We start from the raw sequence: 23,971 nt of genomic DNA, 5'->3' as shown, positions 1-23,971 counted from the left end.
ATATATATATATATATATATATATATATATATATATATATATATATATATATATATATATATATATATATATTGGGGAAACGAGATTTTTGCGCTCTTTCAAATTATTACAGAGGCGGCAGGCTTATCACCAAACGCCCTATTCCTCCTAATAGAGTGGCCGTCGCCTGCGGTGGTAGTAGAACCCAAACACGCCTCGATTTCTGTCTCGTCCATATTCGGAACCACCACCGCGATGACCTCCTCCTCCGCTCTCGTCGTCACCACTACTTTTCTGCTCCCTCTGAACCACCGCCCCACGTTTCTCGCTATTCCGTCCCATCTCAGCAGCAGCGATGGCCATCGAAGGAGCCGTGCCGGCCCCCAGGGAAAGTGGAGGTGCTGCTCCACCCCTAAGGACAAGTCGGCCTCTACGCAGCAGAGGCAGCGAAAGCCGCCGCGCCGTTCCTTAAGCGGGAAATCAGAGCCGGACGTTGACCCCATTGGCTTTCTCTCCAAGTTCGCCATCTCCCACCGCGGTTTTGCTCAGTTCCTTCGTGAGCGGTGCTCTGCGACCCTCATCTTTCCTTGTGCTTCCGCTGTGGGTTTACTCGTTACTCTTCTCACTCCGTTCTTGTTTCTTGACGCTGTCTCCAGGTACAAGGCCTTGAAGGACCGCAGATTTGAGTTATACTCTCGGTTTATAGATCTGAAGGAGTCAGCTTCGGGGTGAGTTTCTCAAGATCTGTTGATGTTTGGTACCCTTATATGAAAAAAGTTTCCTTCTTATCAAATTTGGCTTAACTTGGTTATGGCGGAGCTGTCACCTGATATGCCCACGTCTTGCTTGATAAAATAGGTATGAAATTTTGGGCATGCATAGGCATAGGCAGCATCGGGTGGACTACATGGAGTGGGCCCCAGGTATTATCACGTTGATTTAAGAGTCATTACAAGATTTTCTTGTTGCCAGAATACTTCAAATTTTACAGCTGAAACATTTGAACTCCTATTACGCTTGCAAGAATTATGAACCTTGGAACAGTGTTCCATCGGCAGCTTCTGGATCTTGTAAGAATTATAGAAATACAATGCCATGATCAAGATGCATCTAATCCTTGGCTGCATCATGCCATACGTTCATCATCACATATAAGGAAATAAAAAGAAAAGCAGCATTGACCCCAAAAAAAATCCTGTAGACAAGAAATGTTTTCTTTGTTTTAGCCTCTGTTCTAGTGAACACATTTTTGGTAAAAAGAGTTATGTTTACTTCTGTTTCTGGTCATTATTATGGAGTAACTTTCTTTTGGTATTTAATATTCTAATGATTCTTTCCTTGTTTATTTATAAGATGCAATATTTGATTATAGTTTTTATTTAATTCAATCGTCACTCATGTATTTGGCTGTCTTTATTTAAGATTTTAAATTAAATACAAATGCATTGCCTTGAATCTATTTATATCATACTTCTTGCTGTTGGACTCTTATTCTTTATTGAAGACTTTTTTGTTGCACTTTTCCTTCATATTTAAGATCTTATATTTATAGTTGATGAAGCCTCATTCTTAGGATTACTTTAAATTTAATGGTTGCTCTAGATAGGAATCAAAGTTGAAATATTCTTATTTAGGTGCTCGATATTGTTCGCTTGTTGGTGACTTCAATGGATGGTCAGCAACAGAAAATAGTGCAAGAGATGGACACTTAGGGCATGATGATTTTGGTTATTGGTTTATCATTCTTGAAGATAAGCTAAGAGATGGTGAAGAACCAGATGAATATTTCTTTCAAGAGTACAATTATATGGATGATTATGACAAAGGTGACAGTAATATTAATGTTGAAGAACTTCTTAGAAGAATAAATGATGAATATTGGGAACCTGGAGAGGTTTGGCCCCGTAAGTCACGTATGGAGATGGTTTCTAAGTTGTATGAACAGATGTTTGGCCCCAATAGTCCCCAGACTGATGAAGAACTAGGTGAAATACTTGATGCTGAAACACGTTACAAGCAATGGAAAGAAGTCTCAAAATTTGATCATGTCAACGACAGGCCTCGCTTTGATGTCATTGATGATGGGAAGGAGTTTGATATCTTCAGTGTTAAAGGTGATCCAGTATCAGCAGAGAAATTTAAATCTAAGAAACCTCCTCTTGCTTACTGGATAGAAATGCGAAAAGGACGTAAGGCATGGTTGAAAAAATACATGCCCGCTATTTCACATGGAAGTAGGTATAAAGTTTATTTTAATACTCCTGATGGAGCATTGGAAAGAGTTCCAGCTTGGGCTACATATGTTCTACCAGGTACACTCATATGCTTCTTAGTCTATCATAGAGTTACCCTTCTGTTTATTTCTGACCTTTTAGTTCACAGCAACTTCATTTTGTCCATCATGATACTTTCAAGTGTTCTAAACAATATTCTACCTTTACCTGATGTGTGAAACTTATATAATTTGCATTGATAGATGATCTTGTTACTTCGGCTAACCTACAATTGAGGGGCTTTGATGGTTGCATACATCTGAAAATGTGTTCTGATATTCAAAAATGCATGTTTAATTTGTTTTGAAACATTTAGCTTTTCAGAAACCAAAAGCCCCAGAGTAATTGTGTATTTCGGTGCTTATTTAGCTCTTAATACGTAAATAACATTTTCTATTACAGATACATCACTCAGAAATTTCCTGGATTCTTTACATCATGGCTAACTTCTTTATCTGACATAAAGTTATTTTCCTAAAATGGAATTTCTCTAATTTGAGAGACTTTAGGTTTGCACTAAAAATCTATGTTTTATCTGTCGCTTGGGGATGAGGCAGCTCCTTGACTGTTGACATTCTCCTTATGAACTCTTTCCAAGAAAGAATTGCATGGTCATGTTTGGGGTCTGGGATCATGATTTGTAGGATGTCAAAAAGTAACTGTCCGTCTGTTGTCATCAAAAAGTTAGAACTGGATCTGAACTAAATGATTTATAGTATGTCACAAGAACTTTGTTTTGAACTCCAACCAAGAGAAAATTAGAAACTTTAATTTGCAGAAAAGCTAATCAGAGTTATGAAGCATCTTTTGCAGATCAGTTTGGAACTGGAAAAAAGGTATCTTGATGATGAGAATGTGAAAATTTCTGTAAATGAACTAATAGTACTAGAAAACCTATTACATCCAAGTTGGATACGGCCTTAGTTGGAAGTCAATGTGAAAAGAGGATATTCAAATATACTTAGCAATTAGAGAATTTTGCGGTATTTGGATGTGTTATGATGATACTATTATCTTGGATAGTGGTGGATGTTCTAGAAGAGTTATCATCCAGTATTTATTGTGCATTATCCATCAACTGAAGTTTGTGCCATAATTCTCAATTGGCTGGAGACAGAGAGGTTACATACACTTGATGATTAGTTCTCTAGTTTTCCATAATGTTTTTCTAAACCCTATTTTGTAGTGGTAAACAATGGGATACCAGATTTTAACTGGATATGGTTGGATTAGCTTTGTTCTTACTGATGACTACCTCTCAGAAGCAGATGGAAAAGAAGCTTATGCAGTTTATTGGGAACCTCCTCCAGAGGATATGTACAAGTGGAAGTATAAGAGGCCCAAAACTCCAAAGTCTCTTCGTATATATGAGTGCCATGTTGGGATAAGTGGATCGGAACCAAAAATATCATCCTTTAATGAGTTTACTTCCAAGGTAAAAACCTAGTAAAGTAGTGTGCCTCATCGTGTATTTCATGTTTGCCTTTTCTTTCAGGTTCTTCCACATGTGAAAAATGCAGGATACAATGCTATCCAGTTATTTGGGGTTGTTGAGCATTGGGACTATTCTTCTGTTGGTTACAAAGTGAGTTGCTTATTCTCAAGTTGACCAAGTATTAAGTTTTGTGTTCTTCAGGTTCTTAATAGTTAATATTATGTTAAATTCTTTACAGAACAAGAACATTTCTGCTTTCTATTCATTATGCAGTAAAAATGAGCCATTTTAGATATTTTGTTGGTTCTTTTATCTTAATGTGTTTGGTTGGGAAACCATTGCAGAAAACATGTCTAGTAGACTATGTTTACATTTGTTTTTAATCGTTACCTGTGTTGTTCTTTTTCTTCCCTTTCCTCCTTATGACCATTAGATGTGTCCTTTAAGATCAGAGACCACTTGATTTAGAATTAAGACTATGAATAGTGTTTCTTAAAAGTAAAAAAACAACTAATTTATGCTCTTCATTTTTAAAACAGAATAAAGAAGAAATTCAAATGGACATTTATTTTATCAGTTGGAGGGTTGTTTCAACTTCTGATGCTTCTGTAATTGTATTTTTAAGAAGTTGACAGATAGTGGTAATAGTAAATCAACCTTGTACAGTTGTACTAGTAGTTAATGTTTTATTTATAAAGCTCATGCAATAGTGGCACGTCGATCAGAAATTGCAAATTAAGTGCAAAATTTAGGCACTATGAATTAGTTAGTATGAGCTGTGAGATTGTACCTTTTCTTGCCAATTGAAGGTTCCATAAAAGAAAATCTAATATACTCTTAAAAGAGAGTAAGAGGGATGCCAAAAATTTTATTTTCAACACATTTGATATCACTTTTATACCCTTTTTTATATACACTAAATTTCTTACCTTAAGAGTATAGCTTTTGACTGAATGTGAAATAGAGTTACAATTTACATTTAACTTTCATATTTTATTCCTTCGATTAAACTATTGATCCCTTCAGTGTATATATCCCAAAAATGAAATTTCACATCTATAAAGCATGCACATAGAAATTACCATCTGGCTTTCACCAGAAATGAGTTATATTAATTATATGAATGGGGCCCACATCCTATCAGCAAAGATATATTTGCTTATTTAGTAGGTAACACTCTTTAGGACATCAATGGAGTTGATCTAGATTGTGTTTCAGACTTTATTTGGTTAGAACCACATTGGATCAATTAATGATTTGCTGACTAGATAACAACCTAAATCAAGTTATATTATTAAATCAATGATGGATTAGTGTTAGTTTAAGTTATATTATGTTTTCTCGAGGTTTGAGATACCTCCTGATACGGTATGGTACAGGTCTGATAGCTTACCGTATGCAGATCAGGGTAACCTGGGCAGTTTGTCCGGTACAAAACCTGTACCATCCTATTCCCGGGGTACACTGAACGTATGTCTGATATAGGGACTGTACCACCCAATACAGGATGGTATAGGCCTTGTACCGAGGAGTTATTTTAAAATATTTTTTAGGATTTTCTGGAAACATGGTACATATATAAAATTGTTGTATCAACACTCGACACATTTGGTAAAGTACCGGTCCAAGCTGTAATTGGTATAGTAGCAATATACAAAATTGCAAACCATGTGTTTCATTATTTTGTGTTATAATATATAGAGTTCTTTATATATTGGTTAGAGTACATTTGATGTTGGAAGCATAACTTAAAAAATCTTTGTTTAAATTGAATTATAATCTACCCTAGCTGTTGCTCTCTCTAATGATCAATAGTAATGTTTGTCGTCTCATACCAATCAGATAGTGTTGGTCCTAGGCTCCTAGCCGGATTGGTATGTATTGATTGGTATCGATGTGTGGACATACAACATGTGAGTATATACCAAAGGAGAAAAGGAAGGAACAAATGGCGGTGGAGGAAGAGGATGCAGAAGGAGGAAGGATGAGGAAGGAAGAAGAGAAGACGGTGGAGGAAGAGGAGGCATTGGTGGAAGAGGAGGATGAAGAAGGAAGAAGAGGAAATGATGGAGGAAGAGGATGAGGAGGAGAGGAGGAAGCATAACTGAAATTGATGTGTGGCGACAGGAAACAACAATGCCTCATGGGTTCTGCGTGTGTAGGGTAGCGGGCTCATGAACACAATTCTAAACTAGTGAATAGTTTTTTTCTTTTTTTTATTGGTCGGAACAAACTGCTCGAAACGGGGTCGGTCCATATACATAGATTCATGCCCGGATCAGCACATACTGCCTGTTTAGTATTGGTCCGGGCAAAACCGCATTCCATGATTAGTGAATCATGCTCAATTGGATCCATTTTATTATCTTATCAGAATACTCCATGAATCAGGATTATAATTAAATCAGCAGAATAGTGACCTATGTTATTTTGATTCTAAATGTTTCTGTATCATGTTTACTTTTCTGTACAAAAATTTACATACTAACACTATGTAACATATTATTGCCTTACGGAATTTTTGTTATATCGGGCACTATTTAATTTACTTTGTTGGTTCATTAAGATCTCTTAAAGAAACTTAACTCCTTTAAATTGAAAAAGAGGCACACCTCTTACCCCAAAATGTTACTAAGTATATTAACAAATAAACTATTTTTGGTGTTCAATAGTTTTAAACAAATTATAAGTAGTAACTGTTTATTTTGAAGTAAGATCAATTAAGAATACCTGTATGTTTTTGCTTTGCCACTAGCTCTAAAATGTGTATTTTTGGTATGTTAGCCATGATGATTGGGAAAATTGATTCTTTTTGTGTGTTGTGCCTCCTACTTGTTGAATATAAACCTTGGTTTACAAGATAAATGGTGTATGTTTACTCACTTGTTTTCATGTGAAATTATGGTATCGTATACTATGGAGTACTTTCCATGTACCTACATGAGTCCCTTCATATGATTTAAGATACAGCAGGATCAATTGGCATCATGAGACAATATCATCCAGTTTTAGTTCCATATGAAGTACTAGGGAAGTATTAATATCTGTAATATTGCAAGTTTGTGACAAGTAATTTATCTCAAAAACATGCTTGTCAGTTACATAGTCTATTGCATTTGTTTTTCTTGACACACTTAGTCTATTTTTAATTTCAGGTTACAAATTTTTTTGCTGTTAGTAGTAGATTTGGGACTCCTGATGACTTCAAGCAGTTGGTTGATGAGGCACATGGTATGCTATTAAGACATTTTTTTGCTTTGTTGTTACAAGGTTTCAATATATGATGGACAAGGTTGGTTTTAGCCTGAAAATTTTGAATACTGTGTATCATCATTTGTGAGAGTTATGTATGATGTGTCTAATGTCTGAGTAGCAAGTCATATTAAATATTAACTCTCTTATGATTTTCAACTGGATCTAGTTTTTTATGGGTTTTGTCATCCATTTATGGGTACCAGTTAACCCAAATTCAGTGCTCAGTCTGGATGCCTTGAAATGAGAAGTCATGACCAAGATCAGATCAATAATGAGTAATTGTAGGATGCAATTTTCTCTGCATTGGAACGGGCTTTTCTATTTTCTTATGCTTCATGATGCTGACTGTTTCTTAATATGCTTATGCTGGAAAACCCTAGTTACTTATAGATCCTTGTACATATGTTTAACAACCTTATATATATTAGCATCAACTATTGTCTGCTCATTTTGTGTTGTTATGCTGTTTATGTGGTTTATGCTCATTTGCAGTCTCGGATTTCAGACAACATATTGTACCACCATGTTGTTTATGTGGTTTATGCATCAACCACATTATGGCCTTTTGTTTCATATGTTTTATTTAGATACTTCATGGATCTTCTGGAGGCATTAGATTGTTACTTTCCAGCTAATTACCATAATCTTTTAAGGTTTTCGAAGTTTTTCAATTTATGCTGTCTTTCTGGATTTTTGGTTTTGATCTTTGTGCCCCTCATTCTCTCTTTTATTTTTTAAACATGTGATTCATATTGATCTGAGAAAAAATTAGATCTTATCCTTATTTTGGAAATAGATAATCTTGAAGGACTGACCTCCAAGTATACATGGTGTTATTTGTACTTGCAGAATACCAGAAATTCATTTTATTGTTCAATTTGTCTTTGTCCCTAATGTCATAGACAAGTTATTATTTGTAGTTTTTCTTAATCTTGAATGATATCTCTTCTCATCATTTAGTATTTTGTCTTTTGTTGCCGCTTCATATGTTCTGCTGGTCTATGTAGTATTATACACCTTAGTATTTATCAGTTCATGAATTTATATCCATTACAAAGGAGGTTGGTTCTTGTTATTTTTCTGCTTATCACCAGAGTATTTGTGAAATTTTATTGTCTTCTCTTTCATGATGTTAGATTTAAGCTCACTCTCTTTGTTTTGCTCTACCCTTCTGCTTCTTGTACCTTCTTTTTCCTCTATCACACTACTCACCCGTCTCTCTTTGTTGGTCCATTATGTTAGTTTTATCTATCTTGTTTGCTGGCTGTATAACCATTTGCATTTCTTTTGACAGGGCTTGGAATTCTAGTGTTTCTAGATGTTGTTCATTCCTATGCTTCAGCAGATGAATCAGCTGGGTTGTCACTATTTGATGGATCAAATGATTGCTACTTCCATACTGGTGTGAACTATTTTGCTTCATTTTTCTATCCACTGAAATTGATGATAGCGATTTGTCTGCTTTACATCTCGCCTTACTCTTACTCTTTTAGCGCTTGGTTATTATCTTTCTTTATGCATTTGTCTTGATTGAACCTGAGACATCTAGAACCATTTTTATGTGCTTCCATCATCTCTTAGAATGTGCAATACTTCCAAACAGGGATTGCTTTCTTGGATCAGTTTTGCACCAGCACACCATTGCTTTCTCAGAGCAATTGAACTATATGTTTCAATGAATCATTGACCTTGTTGATCAGTAGATGCAGATAAATCATGCTGATATTTTTTATTTGTGTCAAGTCATTTCCTGACTACGACCTTTTTCTGACAGGTAAACGGGGTCATCATAAATATTGGGGTACCAGGATGTTCAAATATGGTGATGTTGATGTGTTGCACTTTCTTTTGTCAAACTTGAAGTGGTACTTTCTACAATCCAACCTTTGCTCTAGATTTCATCTCCTTTCATCTTTTGATCTAATCAATGCATTTTGAAAGGTGGGTTGCAGAATATCAGGTTGATGGCTTCCAGTTTCACTCACTCCCATCAATGATGTATACTCATAATGGTTTTGCTACATTTACTGGTGACATCGAGGAGTAAGTTGTTTTGCGCACTCTTGATCAACTTACACTAGAATAAAACCAGCTGTGTAACATGAATCTGTTTTTCATACTTGAGACATGATCTTCATGTGGATTTGAAGTTTTTCATCTTTCTTGAAGGCTGGCCACTAGTCTTATGGAAAAAGTTCAGCTTATGGAAAAAGTTACTTAACTGGATATATTTATATTAAAACGTGATATAATAAATTGCATGAGAATTATATCTTTTAGGCACAATTTTGAAAAAGCTGTGCCCAGATGAGTTTTCATATTAATCTTACGTGTATCCAAATTTTCCAATAAGTATGGGCTCATCATGCTGGTTCAGAACAAGCATTTCTTTTTCTAATATTTCCTTGTAGACATGGAAAAGTTCAAATCCTAGATTATTTTAACAATAAAATGTTTCATGGGGTTCTTGGACTGAGAATTGTTGATAATATTAGAAAAAGAATAATTTGATTCTGGAAGCAGACAAACTCAATTCTTGCCAGAAATTTTTGAGGACAGAGAACTTTTGCAAAACCACAAAGAAAGATATGGATAATCAAATTCTTTTAGATCCATGACTGAATGAGCCTAAATTGCCTATGGAAGAAGAGGATTTTGAAATATAGGTGAAATGGATGAGTACTAAGGATCGAATCAAGGACAATTGTTTTGGCATTCACAATTTCAGTAACATGTTGAAAAAAATTATTGATTCAAGAAGACCTTTCTTCTTTCATGCATGGTGAAGTTATTGATTCAAGAAGACCTTTTCTTCTTTCACACATGGCATGATATGTGTAAAGCCTTACATGAGCTCGTATTGCTTTTATCTTCTTTTCTACCTTTCTTTCTACTTGTATTCTGCTGCATAAACTCCAGTACATTAGGTCATGCACTGATATCTATTTGTGTACCTTCGCCCATGTTTATATGTATTAGAGCTTTGATTTAGCTAAAAGCTTCAATTCTTGAGGCTGATCCTAAACTTATAAAACTGTCTTAAGGATCTTACACTAGCAAGAAGGTTTTTTTTGAAACAAACATAAGAATTTGTTAATCCTGATTAATGAAGGACATGGAATACGTACTACAATATAGAAAAAATAAACAAAAAAGAGAACAAGATGAGAATATCAGTATCTATAACATAGAAGATATACCCAAAGGAAAATTAGAACGTAGAGCAGCAACAATAAACCCATAGTGATAAAATTTCAGGAACAAATTCCAAATGCAGATAATTATGTTCTTAAGAACCACCGCAGATAAGTTTTGATCTCATATCAGTTGCCTTCCTTGCTTCCATTAGCTCCATGGTACTTTCATCTTTTTTCACAGACTCAGAAAATGAATCTGCAAATCTATAACACCCCTGATTGCCTTAGCAAAAAATGAAAAAAAAAGTGGAATAGAATTTTTACTCAATGATGGGGATAGCATCTGTTTTTGGATAAAAACACAGTGGTAGCCATATATCAATCTGATTGATCTTTTGCCAAAACTAAGCCGTGAGGGCATTTAACATTAGTGCCACTGTGGCTCCCAGGGAGTTGCTTCACCTTACAACACTAGTTTTTTTTCTTTTCATTTTTCTTCTTGCTTTTAACTTATAACCTAGACTTGAGATGCTACCCATTTACATGTCCTACATCAATCTACATACTTGTCCTGCATAAAAAAATGTAGCATGGAGAATATTTAACAAGTTAAAGCAGGAGTTGCTGTTCTTAAGTGTTTGTCATGTTTCTTTGGGGAGAATAAAAATGATAGGGTTTAGTTAGTCTTTATGAAATTCTTTTAAGCTTTACTAAAAATGTAAAGAAACTTCTCAGATGCATGCATCTTACAATACCAATATGGGTTTATAGCTGCCTTGAGCCAATGCCATCTGCAATAGGCCAGTTCCCCTTTACTTCTCAGTATATCATTATCACATTGATGCGGTAGGTTTTCGAAATTTGTACTGGACCAGCATATAGAACCTCAGCCTATGACCCCCGAAAGCCTTCAGGTTGTAACCTCATGCTTTCTGATCAACAAAGTTTCTTAGCCTATGACCCTGAAAAGCCTAAGCGCCTTGCAAAACCCCCGAGCAAGGCATTTCGATGAAGCGCCACAGGCGCCGAGTTCCTCGGGCCAGTGCCTGTGTGAAATTGGGTTGGGGATTCAAGCGTGTTTCAATTGAATGAGTAAGTTAGTTCAACAAACCAACTAATGTACCCTAACGTAAAACCTGCCCCAACAGTCGCCTTCGTCCGTCGCTACAGCTGTCTGTCGCTGCCACCTCTTTGTTTGCAACTTTGTTTGCCACCATTGCCTTCACCTGCCATTGCTGCTTTTGTCCGCAACTTAGTCCTTCACTGCCTTCGTCCATAGCTTCGTCCACCGCCACCGTCGCCTTCATCCGCAGCTTCATCCACCACCCTCTTCTTCCTCCACAGCTGTTGATTCCTCATCTTTTCAATTCCCTCTTGAAACTGTTTAGCATTGGTTAGAACTGTTTAGCACCATTTTTGGCCCACTCTTTAGAACTATTAGCACTAGTTAGAAACCTATTTAGCATAGCTCTCCATTAGTAGAAAGTAGAAACCTTATTGTGTCATTTTTATTTTTATGATCATATTTATCAATTGGAATGTATATTTTTTAAAATTTAACATTCTGGAGCTCCTAGCACTTTTAAAGACATTAATCTTAGCTTTATCTCTATATATTAAAGAAGAATAGCTTGGTTGGAGAAGTCAGAGAATGCAATTTTCAGTTTCCTTTATTTGGCTACAACAACAACAAAAAAACTGTAAAGTCCTAACTATTTTGGGTTGGATTGTTAAGATATATATTTTTTGTCTGCCATATTTTTGGAAGATTTTTATGAACAATTGATTCTAGTTCTGCTATACCATCCATGATCTTCGTGTCTTTCAGGTATTGCAATCAATATGTTGACAAAGACGCTTTATTGTACCTTATTCTAGCAAATGAGATGCTGCATGAACTTTATCCAGATATCATCACAATTGCAGAAGATGTAAGTTACCATTCTTTCCTTGGATTTCTATCTTCTTGTGGTAAATTGGTTTTCTATACAAGGTGAATAGACTCACTGTGTCTCATGTTATGCCCAACTTACCTAGAATCTATGGCTTTTGGTTTCTCTCCAAAATCGAAACTGTTGTTTAGAATAAGATGAATTAAATTAAGTCCTATGAAGAGGAGGTCAAAATTACTGAAAGCAAGATATAAGCAAAAGAAGATAGGTGAAGATATAAATGATAGAAAGAGTGAAATGAGACTAGGGTTGCATATTCATAATTAATGTGCTTAGGATGTTATTGAACCCATCTTTCTGAGTCTGCCATCGACAGGGATTAATGAACTAATAATACTAGATGTATTAAAAATTGAGCAATATTAAAAAGTATCGAACTAATAGTACTAGACATAATTAATGTCTTTTGATCAGAAGCTGTAATGCATGTAGTCCATGAAGATGATTTAAGAAACAAACTAAACATAGTTGTATTTGACTATTTTCCTATTTAGCAATTGAAAGAGGCAAGGTTTTTCAAGAAAGAACTGCAGATTTTTATTTGGAAACTGATGATACTCTTTGCTAGCAAGAAGCCTTGAGCTTGTGGTAGTGGCCTGTCATGGACTTTCTTGTCGATGTTCAGTTACCACAACTTATCCCATGCTGGTTCGCAGTTAATATACCACCAAATATATTCACTGCATCAATTAGCCTGTATCGCCTGCATTGCTCTCAATTTCCATGCATCTCAATCATTCTATCCCATTAGTTGATGTCTTCCATTATGACATCACATCAATGTTCTCAGACGATGTGAGTTGGCACTCTTTATGAGAGTATTGAGGGTGGATCTATCTCCAAAGCATATAGATAAGGAAAACCATAGATGGAAGAGGAGCATTTGCATCAGGTAATGTCTTCTTCCTTGCTAATAATGGTCCAAGTCTCCTAACTGATATAGTGATCAGAGTGGAGCACAGAGAGAAACCTACAAACGTGAAACTTCTGTTGTGTTTGTCTTTGCTTAGAGTCATTTCTATGAGATTAATCCATAATTATTTTTCACATTTCACATTATAATATCTTCTGAGACTTAAAAAGAAGTTCATGTCCTCTTAATACAACATATATCATCATAATACACATTTTTTAAAGTCATCTCAGCAAAATAAATACCAGCATAGCTTCAATTTTTGCTTCAGCGAATTCAAAGAGCAAGAACTTATGCATAGATGACTATGTTTATTCCTGAACCAAGTCATCACTTGAAATTCTATTAGATTCATTCTAAAAATGTTACTATCAGGATAATAATTGAGAATCATACACTAAAGTTGCTTGTATATCTCTTACCTGTACTCTTCTCTTGGAATTTGATGGAGGAAGTTTTAAAAGGGTGTTACCAAGTGAGACCTCAGTAAGATTTGCCTAGGATCCTAACCCATATCCAATAAGTAATGATGATATCCAAATGCAGATATGGATCACATATCAGGTTATGTTCACACTTCACAGTATTGTGTACTTATTGAGGGTCCATACCTTATTTTAATGGGTCAGTTTGAGGATCCAGACCCATGTTATCAGGTGGAACTCAGGACTGATAAGTTTGTTTGGATGTCTACATCTTAGGTTAAAACTTTGCAGTTCATATATCTTGGATCCAGCAGAGCTTATGATTTTCATATCACCTGGTACTTGGTAAATTATTGTTTTGGATGTTGTAGCAACTACATTTCTCAATTGTCATGATGGATGAATGTCAATTGCTATTGCATTTGTTGCAATAAAATGATAGTTTCAAGAAGTTGATTCTGTCAGTAACATGAGAAATTGGCTTTTGAGTAGTTTTGATCTAAATACAAGCTAACTAGGTATGCAATTTCGAATAATACCGCCCGGTATGTACCGGTCCGTTAGCTTACCGGTACACGGACCGCCCGTTACCGGGCGGAACGAAAAAATAAAATAAAAATTATATATATATATATATATATTTTTTTTTATAACAGGCTACGTGCCGTCGCCTTATATATATATATATATACATACATACATATATATATATACATACATACATACATACATACGAGGCGATGTCGCGTCGCCTCGGTGACGTCGCCCCGCATGGGAGAAGGAAAAGGCGACGTCGCCTTTATAATATATATGTATATATATATATGTATATATATATATATATGTATATATATATATATATATACATACCGTTCGGTATACAGTTTCGTACCGTACCGAGCGAACGTCGAAATTTTGGTACGGTACGAAATTGCATACCTTAAAGCTAAGAATCCCCACTTCTGTGGTCCATACCAAGTGCTGACCAATCATGAAACTGAGTGGTATTGTGCAAAATTTACACTGACACAAGCAACCACAGAGAAAGAATAGATTATAAAAAAAAGAGGAAACAGAGAAAGACAAAGAACAAGTCTCAGTCATTTTGCTTGTACAGATTCATTGTCCTCCTTTTCTTCTCCTTTTTCTTATGGCTGCCACTTTGAGAAGACTGTCTCACCAAGCCCAAATTGAATTGTTAAATATGACTTCAGAAGTTCTATTTATTGAACCATCAGACATGTTCAATTTATGAACTTATCCAATGCATCTGTTTGCAATAGGCTTAGACCAGTCTGGTGCATCTTATACAGCTAGTATCGTGTATATCCTTTTCGAGACTGTCCAATAGGTACATACCACCTCATACAAGCATTAAGCCATGGTATGCAAATTTTAATATGGAACCTTGATACATGGTTTGCCTTACCAGTCTGTACCGGTGTACCAACCCACAATCAGTATGATATATACCGAGTTATACCGAGCATACCAACACACAGTACATGGGGGCATACCGATGTACCACCTATACTGGTCCCCTGTCGAACTAGTACACTTGGTTCTGTAGCTTCTTGTTGTTGGTGAATGGGTAATTATGTGCCATATAAGTAGTTGGACTTCCTTGTACAAAATCAAGTGAACATCATCAAAATTACTGATTTGACTGTTCTCTTAAATTGCATGGAATAGAAACAACTAGTACAAAGTACGAATACAATACATCATTTTTTTTTCTCTCAGGAGGAGGTATCATGGAAGGTGATTGTCTTCTTATGCTATAATGCTGATAACTCAGTAAACAAAGAAACTACTGTTTTTTATTGTTCACACTTCACACTGTTATTCTTTTTTTAGCTGGATAGCTATGAAACAAATATATACATCAGAAATGTGAAAGCTAACAATAATGTTGAGTTTATTCTAACTCTAAACTTTTCTTTCTTTTATAATGTAGGCCACATTTTATCCTGGATTATGTGAACCAACAACTCAAGGTGGCTTGGGATTTGACTACTGGATCAACTTTTCAGTTTCTGAGTTGTGGCTGTGGCTTCTTGAGAATGTCCCTGATCAGGACTGGAGCATGAATAAGGTTTCTCAACCTACTTTTGTTAAGATAGCTGCCATGTCATACTGAAAAGCCATATGTTTAACCTTCAAACTATCCTTGGCTACTTGATGGGTTACTACTTGATTATACTGTTGCATCTTTTTTGTACCTTTGAAGATTTCAACTTGAGTTGAAAGGATCACTTGTGAATGTGGACTTGTACACCCTTTGCACATTTGATCCGTCGGATGAGATTTTGAAAAGGATGTTTTAGCACCTTCAAAACGAAAGCTTAGTGTACTAGGAGAAACATTTCATGCAAGATATAAGGATAGAAATCCTAATCTTTTACCCGATTCCTACTGTTCTGCTTTAAAATTTCTAGCACCCTAACATGTATAGATTTGGCTCAACTGATCGGGTTACAATTGTGCATAAATTACTTCTGTTGTGAATTATGATAAATATGTGATTGGAAAACCACATAGCAAAATAATCATAATGAGTTAAATCTTCACTATTCAGTTCCCTCATCATTTGCCTCATTTATAACGATGCAACCATGACTTTGAGATCAAGCTTAGTTTGTTCTTTTCTTAGTTCAGAGGTCAAGTTGAATTGATTTCCATTATTGAGTCGATGTTAAGAGACTTTTTCTTAATGTTTTAGAGTATATTCGTTCAGAGTTAGTCACATATTAGGATTGGTGTTTTATTGTGATTGAAGTCTATTTTAGCTAGTTTGGAGTTTGGACTAAGAGATGCTATTTTCAGCACCGGACCCTTTCTGGTTCATAGCCAAATTGGTATTTGTCTAGTCCATGCTGGTATACTAACACATGATACATCGGTACATGATGGTATCGAGGAAGAGAGATGGGCAAGAAAGTTGGTTCATTGGTAAATACTATGTTCCAGACTGGGAAACGACAATGCTTAGTTCAGACTAGTTACATTTTCACAGCTTTAAAAGGGTACCACAGTGTGTTGTAGTTAGAGGTCATCTGAATTTGGGGAGGATTCTCAATATGGTAACATTTTAGTAAAATTTTGTTGGACAGATTTTTTTTCCTTTTTGTTTGCTCAAGGCTTAAGTAAATCTATATTTATAGTGGGTAAATTGTAAGTCTTGTAGTATGAAATGGTATGATTTTTTATTAATGAAAACATTGATTTCTTTTTAGTTCATTTGGCCTTGGTTATCCTTTGTTCCCCATATTAGAGCTATGATTATGTTATTTTAGTTAGTATCATCAATAATTTTTTTTCTCTTATCCTTCCATTTTGTATCTTACAAAAATTTATATATATTTGCCATATTTATGACAAGCCCATTGGGTGCTAGTTGCTTCTTGGACCTCATTGCACCATAATTTTATCAAAACCCCCTGCCCCAAACCATTGGATCCAGTGTTTCTTTTACTAATAAGTTGTATGATTAGTTATGAACATCCACATGAGATATTGTCATTTTCATCTCAGTTTTTTTCCCCTTGACTTGCATTGTATTCTTGAATTGTGTGACTACAATCTTTATTGGCAAGTTCATCTATGCAATTGGTTTAAAGAAAAAGAAAAACAGGTGACAACTATATCTGCACTTCACATGTAATCGGATGTCTTTCTTCTTAAATTGATTGATGACAAATGCAATATATAAATATTCTTTATTTTCATTTGTTCTCATGTCAATCACCTTCATGTCTACTCTTTATTTGTGTTTTTGCCCATATAAGCATTTGTCTCTTATGAACATTTTGACTATCTAGATTTCTTATTTATCTGATCCAAGCCTTCTGAAAAGTCTCTCTTGATTTACTTGGCAGTGCATAGTTGACAAGCATAAACAGTAGTAACACTCTCTTCTTTGGTATAAATTTTTGTAGTATCTACTTGCAAGTTGCAACCATTTCTTCAACCTCAAATTCCTTTTCTGCATCTTTGTTGTTAATAATATCTAACCCATTTTAATGGTACTTTAATTGCTTTCAATTTATTGTGAATATCCTGTAATTGCTTAACTCTAGTAGATACTGTTTGAAAGAATTTTTAAAATAAAATTTTTTAGAATGAATTTATGATTGACATGGTTTTTTATGTTATTCTATATATGAAAAAAATATTGCAAACTTATTTGTGGTTATTTTTTTGGCGTGCAAGTTATCTTACTAATAAATACTGAGCAGTTTATCTTTCAGCAAAGTTGTGATGATAATTTTTATAGTTTATGTCTAATAACCCACAAATTGCATCTTTGTTTAATTATATAACTGGTGCAGATTGTGAGTGTGCTTTTGACCAACCAACAAAGCCATCATAAGATGCTTTTGTATGCTGAGAATCATAATCAGGTATTGGCCTGATACATAAAATGTTTGCTTCTGTTGCCATTTAATCAATTATAGTTAGTGTCCTGTGCTATTTAATTTTCTTTTTGAGGTTTATGACTCCTGATGAATTTGTCTGTTATATTTGTTATGAGAAAATTGGTTCCAACTAAAGTAATTTATTCAATCATGTTAATCATAAATTAAATATGTATACACTAATGGATTCTCTGCACTGGCTGTCATGTTGTCCAGGTCACACTATTTAGTTTGGTTTTGTCAAATTTTAAAATGCATGAAGAGATTTACTTTTTTTGCTATAGCCAAAATACAAGTTTTGCATGATTTGGTCATGTTACGTCTGTATAGCTAAAACGTTTAATACATCATGCAGACATGCTGGCCTTTGATTAAGTATACATATTATGTCACTCCAAGTCTCTATCAGAGCTAGACATATTCAATGTCAACCTTGGCGGTACCTTTGTTGATCAGCCAAGTTGTTCTGGATATTATCAGTTGACAGATCTGTCTGATAAAAAGAGGGATACCTCCAAAAGTGCTTACTTGTCACTCCAAGAAAAATGTTTTTTTATTGGTTCTATCTCTTTCTCTCTACATCAAATACTCATCAATCTGAGTGATTAATGGTCTGAGAGAAAATATGACTTTTCTTTTGCACAATGCTAAATCCTGTTATATTTAGGAAGATAAACAAAAAATGTGCATCTACCCAAGCATAAAGAAAAATATAACAGAACGGCAGTCATGAATGAAAATCAGAAAGGACTGGACAAATAAAAGCACAGTGTCTTTAAAAGATGTTACAGTAACTTAACTAATACCCAGAATTGTACATTTTTTACATGAATGAACTTGGTCTCAATATTTAGATGTGTTTCAAGTTAATTTTTCATTAATGACCACTTATTAATGTCAATTACATTGTAATACAGTCAATATCAGGAGGGCGGTCCTTTGCGGAAATTTTGTTCAGCAAGGCTGATGAGCAAATCATTGAATCTGATAATGTTCTATTTAGGGGAGCTTCACTGCATAAGGTATGTTAATAGCAACTAATTTACTTCTGATGTCATTCTAATTGCAATGCATGATAGTTTGCCATTTCTAATATTGCTTTAGTCTCCTAATTTTGAAATTATACAGCTTTCTGATAGTGAAAAATGATTAATTAATAGTTTCTAACCTGCTAGTATGCTTTTTTTTTGTTGTAATTACTGCTAAGATTCTCCTGTCTCATACTGTGCAGAGGGAGAACAAGGTGTATAGGTTCTTGTTTCTCTAGTCTCATGCTTTCTGGTAGTTCTTGTCATTGTTTGTTTTTGTTCAGACTCTAGAGAGAAAAATAAGGCCAAGAGTCTATCTTAGATTGTCTGTGGTTTGCTTACTTGATTAGAGGATTAACTTGAATTATTGAATCCTTGTTGTGGTCAAAATGGAGAAAGAAATCTGGCCGATCATTATCAAGCCCTATGTAGCTACCCTTAGTATGAAGAGTCTTCACTGGTCTGTAATGTTTAAGACTAATCATAACTACCAAGATGTTTAGGATTTATGCCCATCAATCCTTTCCTACTCGAGCCTTTCATTATTGCCTCAATACTAGGTTTATATAACTGACGAATCTGATAACTGACCTATTGTTTTCATTGAGCTGAGCATGAACCACTGAGTCAAAATACATGTAATCAAATTAATGGTAGTATACCCATTAGGTTCATATAAATCAATCTATTCTTTTTGCCCACTTCCAATGTGGAACAGGGGTGTTACATAGTAGAGTCATGATAACAATTTCTAGGTAAAGCTACATACGTTGACCCTCCTAGACCTTGCTTTAGCGGAAGTCTCATGTACTGGGTATACCCTTCATGTATTTAGTTGAAATTTAAGCATAGGTTTACTATGATAATATTCGACTTCCTACATATGCTAAACCCTAATTCAGCATATGCTCTGTCACTGAAAATGTTACTAGTCTTGTATAGAGATTTATTTGCAATAACTTTCTTTATCTTGCCCAGGATGTTAGAAACTTTATTTTCAGGTGTGCATACAAGAGATATCCATGCAAATTATCTTGATCTGGAATTGTTACTTCTTGCATATTTTAATTTTTAACTTCATATTTCAGATGATCAAGTTACTGACATTCACAATGAGTGGAAGTGCTTACCTCAATTTTATGGGAAATGAATTTGCACACCCAAATGTGAGATTTTTTTATATTGTGTTATCTTGTGCTGGTTGTCTTCATTTCTCTCTTTAAAGGCATGTCATTGTCTTTTTTAACGTTAAATATCAATTCTTCTGATTTTGTTATTTTAATAGAGAGTTGAGTTTCCAGTCCCAAGCAACAAGTTTTCATTTGCTTTGGCAAACCGTCAATGGGATTTGTTAATGGATGAAGTGCACAGGCAACTTTTTAATTTTGATAAGGTAAGCATTTCAGTCTAATATCTTACTCAAGTTTGTATGATTAAATTTGAGTAGTCATTTTATATACTCCATGTCTTCTGTGGTTGATATTTGCTAAGGATACTACTCTGTTTAATCAGAAATGCCTGTTTGATATACTAATTTACTATTTCAGCCCTTTGACAAGTACTATGGAATGTATCATCTGGAATGATCATCGCATACAATAACAAAATAGTGCTCGAGTGTGACCGTGGATTGCAATTTTGCCTCTTTTTTCACCACACCAACTGGTATTTACTGGTCCGAGTTGGAACCCCCATTTCAGGTGGCCTGATTCAATCTATATAACAAAAAGAACTTCTCAAGCACAACGAAGTTATGAATGGTCTGAAATGTTTTTCCTCCACCACCTCTTCTTCCTTCTCTCCTCTTCCTCCACTGCCACTTCTTCCTTCTCTCCTCTTCCTCCACCGCCTCCTCTTCTTCCTTCCTCTTCCTCTTTCTCCATCTTCTTCTTTCCTCTTCCCCGTCACTATCCTTTTCCTGCACCACCTTCTCTTCTTTGTTCCTCTTCTCCTTCCTCTTTGATACATATTGATGTATCAAGTGATTGATTTTTGTGGATAAGATCCAGATGGAATCATGAATAAATATGACTTTAGATAATATATTGCAATTGGATGTGCAAGACTTTTTACAGAAAGAAAATCAATTTTTAATTGGATTACTTATCTAAAATGAATCTGTAGCTATATTAATCCTTTATCCTTTCCATTTAGATTGCATTCTCACTGTCACATTTTGGTGTTTTTATCCATTATTTTAATTTTATACTCCAAAATTTGAACCATATGCAACTGCTTTTAAGTTGCTACATGCTGGCTTGGAGGACATGCCTCTAAATTGAAAACCTTGATGTGGATGTTAAGCATCACATACCTTTAATTGTGTTTTTCAACCTGGTGCAGTGTTTGGTCAACCAGTTGAACTAAAACATTTTGAGGTCCTTTGAACAAGTGTTAATTGGTCAAGAGTTATTGTACCTGATCTGTGCATCAGAAAATTAGGAACATGGGAAAAGAAAATTCTGTTGGAAGCAGGTAGAAAGTAGTTGAAGGTTGTTGTAGGTATTTCTCATCTTTCAGACTTCTACCTCACACAAAATCTACAACAAAGTTTTACTATAAAGTATAAACTATAGATTTTTCTTTGTTCATAGTAATGCAACATGTCTGTCTTTATTTTTTGTGCATACTTTACTTATTGATAACATTGTTGATGTCAGGCAAAGATACACATGCTTATATGTCAGTTGTTCAGTGTTGAACTAGAATATTTGTGCATATTTTACATTTTGCAGGATATGATGAGGATAGATGAGGATGAGAATATACTTTCAAGTGGACCACCAAAGGTGCACCATATTAATGACTCTAACATGGTATAAGGTTTCCTATTCATTTATATGTCTGCAGCTAAGTTATATTGACTATTTTTCCATCTCACCAATCAACTTCGTTGTTCGGGCATAGACATCCTGTAGATACAATTAACCTCATTCACTGTCCTCAAAACATCCCGTAGATACAATTAATCTTACTATATATTAGCTGTTGCCCCATTTGTGGTAGAAATGACACTGTCCTCAAAACATTGATATATACCATAAAAAGACGCTTTAAAAGCATTATGAAGTTGCTCTTAAGTATTTTAGGTTTATTGTGCTCATGCAGTGCTAGGTGCTTATTTGTCGCTCATGCTATCAAGGCTTTTGTCAGCAAATGGGAAAACTTTAGATTAAAACATAATTTTGAACGTCTTTTATTTTCTGGTTTTGTTCGAAAAATAAAACTTCTTACATGTGGAACAATTCTGCTATGAAAGTTGCATTACTTGTATTCATGCTAGCTTAATGTTTTAGGCCTTTAGTATATCTGATACTGAAAAACTACTAACAATTTTCATATAGGTTATATCCTACAACAGAGGACCGCTACTTTTTGTGTTCAACTTTCATCCTACAATTTGTTATGAAGCTTATTGTGTCGGTGTAGAAGAAGCAGGGGAATATCAGGTACTATGTGAATCCCACTACTTGGCAATTTCCTGAAATACCATAAATGATAAACAAGCAGAAGAAATGTAAACAGAGAAACGGAACATGTGATGGATTTAATAGTATGGACTACCATATTGAACCATACCTATTAGAAAAGGTGGTACATACTGCTCTAATGAATTTCAGGTCACAAACCATCTTGTTCTTATTGTATAGCACTTACCAAAGTGGATCGCAGTGTATTGACCGACGCGGTTAGATGCAGGTCAATCTATGTCCTAGAACAGATCAATATTGATCCAATCTACCCACAGAACATGATATGGATCATATTTGAAATACGTTTGACAAATTTATAATTTTGTGCCAGTTGACCCTTCGCCCCAACATGAATCTGTGGGGTTTTAGACTTGTTAGGTGGGATTCTGTTCCTTTTAGTACTTATTTTGTGTAATGATGAAAACCTTTGCTTTTCTGATGTTAGTTAGCTATCATTTGCTTTTCTGAAGCAAACAAAAAAAATGCTTGATGACGTAATGAATTGCTTTGTTTCAGTTAATACTCAATACTGATGAAGTCAGTTACGGAGGACTCGGGATGCTTAAGAGAGACCTGTATCTTCAAAGGACTAGCATCAAAAGGTGTTCATCTTAAATTACAAGTTTCTAGCATCTGTTTGTTCTTAAGAGACACCAGTATTCAAGTATCGATAAGGAATTATGGTGAGAAGAGAAGTCTTGGAGGGCATTACATAACCCAAGGTTAAATTTTCATATCCCCGTTTCAGGAATGTGGGTTCCTTTTAAAAGGTTATTTCTCCACATCCCTGTTATGTTGGGGACATGGTTCTCCTTGGCTATCAACCGCAGTGTGAATCTCTCCTATCCTCGAAAGACTTTCCTCACCTGTATAGAGCTGACTGATTATTCCAGGCCTTGGGAACACGAGGGTTTTGATTTGACTTTCTTTACTCCATCTACAGAATTTATCGATATGTTTATGTTGTTACTTTGCAGGACTGATGGCCACAGAAACTCGTTGGAAGTGTCATTGCCTCGTAGAAGCGCCCAGGTAGGCAGTAAGACGGAAGAACTTGATCTATCTATTTTCATTCCAGGAACGATGTGGCTGAATACTGGCATATTGGCAGGTCTACAAATTGACGAGAATCTTGACAACATGAAGCCGATGGAATCTTGGAAATTTTGATTATATATTCAATTGAGGTGATCGGCTGAGGCGACTACGGGACTAACATTTTGGCGTTTTGGAACATTCTGGTTCGTATTGACAAACTACAGATCCAAGTGAATACGAATGCCACTATGCAAGTCTGACTGTAGGTCCATAAGAGCCAAATTCCGTACCATCTTACTACTAATCAATGCTGTCATCCCGGTGTATAGTATCTTTTTCTGCATGGGGTTGCATCAAAGAACTCAAAAGGTTCTGTTATCGAGGTACGACATCATATTGATCTTATCACTTTTGTTTTTGGCTTTTTGCTTTCTTGTTTGTTTCTACGTATGAATTCCTTGCTTTCCATGTAGTCGTACTAATATCATGTTCTGATGAAAAAGATCTTGTTCTTACTTCCAGGAAAAAATGATTTATTACTGAATTTTGATGAAATTATGACTCGTATGATTTAGTCGAGGGTTTCAAGATTTCATCATAATAATTAGTTTAATTGTTAAAAAATTTATGAAATTATCAATAATT

General features: G+C 35.1%; 1 protein-coding gene across 5 annotated transcripts; it reads left to right on the top strand.

Annotated features, from left to right (window-relative positions):
* Positions 1–89: 89 nt before the first annotated feature.
* On the top strand, positions 90–23,752 carry LOC135641055 (1,4-alpha-glucan-branching enzyme 3, chloroplastic/amyloplastic-like). Of its 5 annotated transcripts, none has more exons than XR_010497554.1 (21): positions 90–542; positions 636–707; positions 838–902; positions 1,614–2,291; positions 3,515–3,687; positions 3,748–3,837; positions 6,843–6,918; positions 8,237–8,344; positions 8,717–8,807; positions 8,884–8,985; positions 11,908–12,010; positions 15,327–15,464; positions 17,701–17,772; positions 18,705–18,809; positions 19,904–19,981; positions 20,101–20,208; positions 21,551–21,631; positions 22,160–22,264; positions 22,805–23,010; positions 23,266–23,320; positions 23,400–23,752. XR_010497554.1 is itself a non-coding variant. In XM_065156052.1 (21 exons), exons 1-21 carry the CDS (start codon positions 235–237, stop codon positions 23,430–23,432), a joined length of 2,721 nt encoding a protein of 906 aa, XP_065012124.1. In that variant the 5' UTR covers positions 90–234; the 3' UTR covers positions 23,433–23,752. The 5 variants fall into 5 exon arrangements, 4 of the variants coding, with proteins under 4 accessions (XP_065012124.1, XP_065012125.1, XP_065012123.1 ...); XM_065156052.1 differs by having other exon boundaries at positions 3,521–3,687; positions 22,805–22,890; XM_065156053.1 differs by having other exon boundaries at positions 21,551–21,604; positions 22,805–22,890.
* Positions 23,753–23,971: the final 219 nt, after the last annotated feature.

The sequence above is a fragment of the Musa acuminata genome, chromosome BXJ3-6 (genome assembly GCF_036884655.1).
Source record: "Musa acuminata AAA Group cultivar baxijiao chromosome BXJ3-6, Cavendish_Baxijiao_AAA, whole genome shotgun sequence".
In the NCBI taxonomy this organism is placed as follows: Eukaryota; Viridiplantae; Streptophyta; class Magnoliopsida; order Zingiberales; family Musaceae; genus Musa; species Musa acuminata.
This window is presented reverse-complemented; position numbering and strand designations above follow the sequence as displayed.

Bases quoted from the DNA above. Each gene is read 5' to 3' on its own strand.
- LOC135641055 (XM_065156051.1), top strand. From the start codon at position 235: ATGACCTCCTCCTCCGCTCTCGTCGTCACCACTACTTTTCTGCTCCCT. The intron at 12,011-15,326 runs GTAAGTTACCAT...TTTATAATGTAG, and splicing joins TCATCACAATTGCAGAAGAT to GCCACATTTTATCCTGGATT. The intron at 22,265-22,804 runs GTACTATGTGAA...GCTTTGTTTCAG, and splicing joins AAGAAGCAGGGGAATATCAG to TTAATACTCAATACTGATGA.